The 1,292-nt window shown below is 45.0% G+C and overlaps 1 protein-coding gene across 1 annotated transcript; it reads left to right on the top strand.

Moving 5' to 3' along the window:
• The first annotated feature begins 101 nt into the window (after positions 1-101).
• Positions 102-1,003, top strand: Pmar_PMAR010617 (hypothetical protein). Its single transcript, XM_002785347.1, has 4 exons — positions 102-280; positions 334-481; positions 527-583; positions 627-1,003. The coding sequence occupies exons 1-4, from the start codon at positions 137-139 to the stop codon at positions 857-859; spliced, it is 582 nt and encodes a 193-aa protein (XP_002785393.1). The 5' UTR covers positions 102-136; the 3' UTR covers positions 860-1,003.
• The last annotated feature ends 289 nt before the right edge of the window (positions 1,004-1,292 follow it).

The following is a 1,292-nucleotide window of genomic DNA, read 5'->3' as shown; positions in this document are numbered from 1 at the left end:
GGCCACTAAACTCCGCAATTAGCCGCCTTCATGAGACTCTAAGTTCAGTTACCACTGATGACGCTTCCCACGTGTCTATCCATTATCTTACATTACTCTACTGCCTACAGATATTCACCCTCCACCCCCGTACACTATGTTAATGATCTGTAGCATCATCATCACTGTCATCATGGAAGCATCCAGTCATAGCTGGGTGATCAATCTGGTCGGTGACATCAAGGCTGGTCTGCCGAGGATGGGTCTGACTACACACCAGCATCCCGACCAGTATTACGCGGTGAGCACCACCACCTACTTGCGTGAAGTGGCCCAACTATCTCTGCTTTTCAGCGACCAATGTGTCCCTTGTCATCCCTTGATCAGTGCATGGGGTTGCCACCACCATATAAGCCTCTCGATGAGAGCTCTCTCCGCCCATGCAGACGCGCTGGCACCACCGGTGCAACCAATATGCACCAACGTGCTGAGGCTACCCGAGGTAAGTCCGTACACCTCCTGCTTCTCAGAGTTGCATCTCATTCAGGGTCGAAACTACACGTCTCCTGGATGGGCAACGGACACACTAACTCTGTCTCTGATGGTATGGCTGTATTGTGTCGTCTCCCTCACATTCAACGTATCAGGTACATGCATCGTATTCAAAATAGCTCCATACAACGAAGACCCTTCATGGGATAATTTCACTGTGCTGGAGAAGTGTCTACCATTTTACCACAAGAACGTTTCTAAAGACCCGACCTCCGCTGATATCACCATTCCGGCTGATACCGAGCCCGGGAACTACACCGTTCTCTACATGTGGTCCAAATTTGATGGTGTTTATTATGCTACTTGTTCGGATATAATCGTACATTAGCGATGATGACTCAACTCTTCCTACACTCGTCCTATTTCAATGCTTACCTTTTGATTTTTTTGAAGATTTTCTTGATTTCATCCCCTTCACTGACACTCCTTAGAGAGTATATTTGCACGTGTTTGGTCCATATTTCCGAGTATAAAAACAGAGTTGAATTAGTTAGGATTATGCACATTGTCAACAAATGAATGTTTTAACAGTGACGAGAATACATACAACTTGATACATCGACACTCGCTGTATTACCTTTCAAAACCTATTACGAAATAAAGACTATGCAATACAGTACAATCACTTAACGATCGGCCTTATCAATAGATAAAATGATGTGTTGACTTCATGCTCCATCAGAAGTGCTGAGGATGTATATGCACTAAGCTTGAGTAGACTCTCATATCGTCCTCATTATAGGGCGATGCATTTCAGTCTA

This window comes from Perkinsus marinus, assembly GCF_000006405.1.
Source record: "Perkinsus marinus ATCC 50983 genomic scaffold scf_1104296933040, whole genome shotgun sequence".
Classification (NCBI taxonomy): Eukaryota; Perkinsozoa; order Perkinsida; family Perkinsidae; genus Perkinsus; species Perkinsus marinus.
The sequence above is the reverse complement of the archived record's forward strand: the minus strand, read 5'-3'. Positions and strand labels throughout refer to the sequence as shown.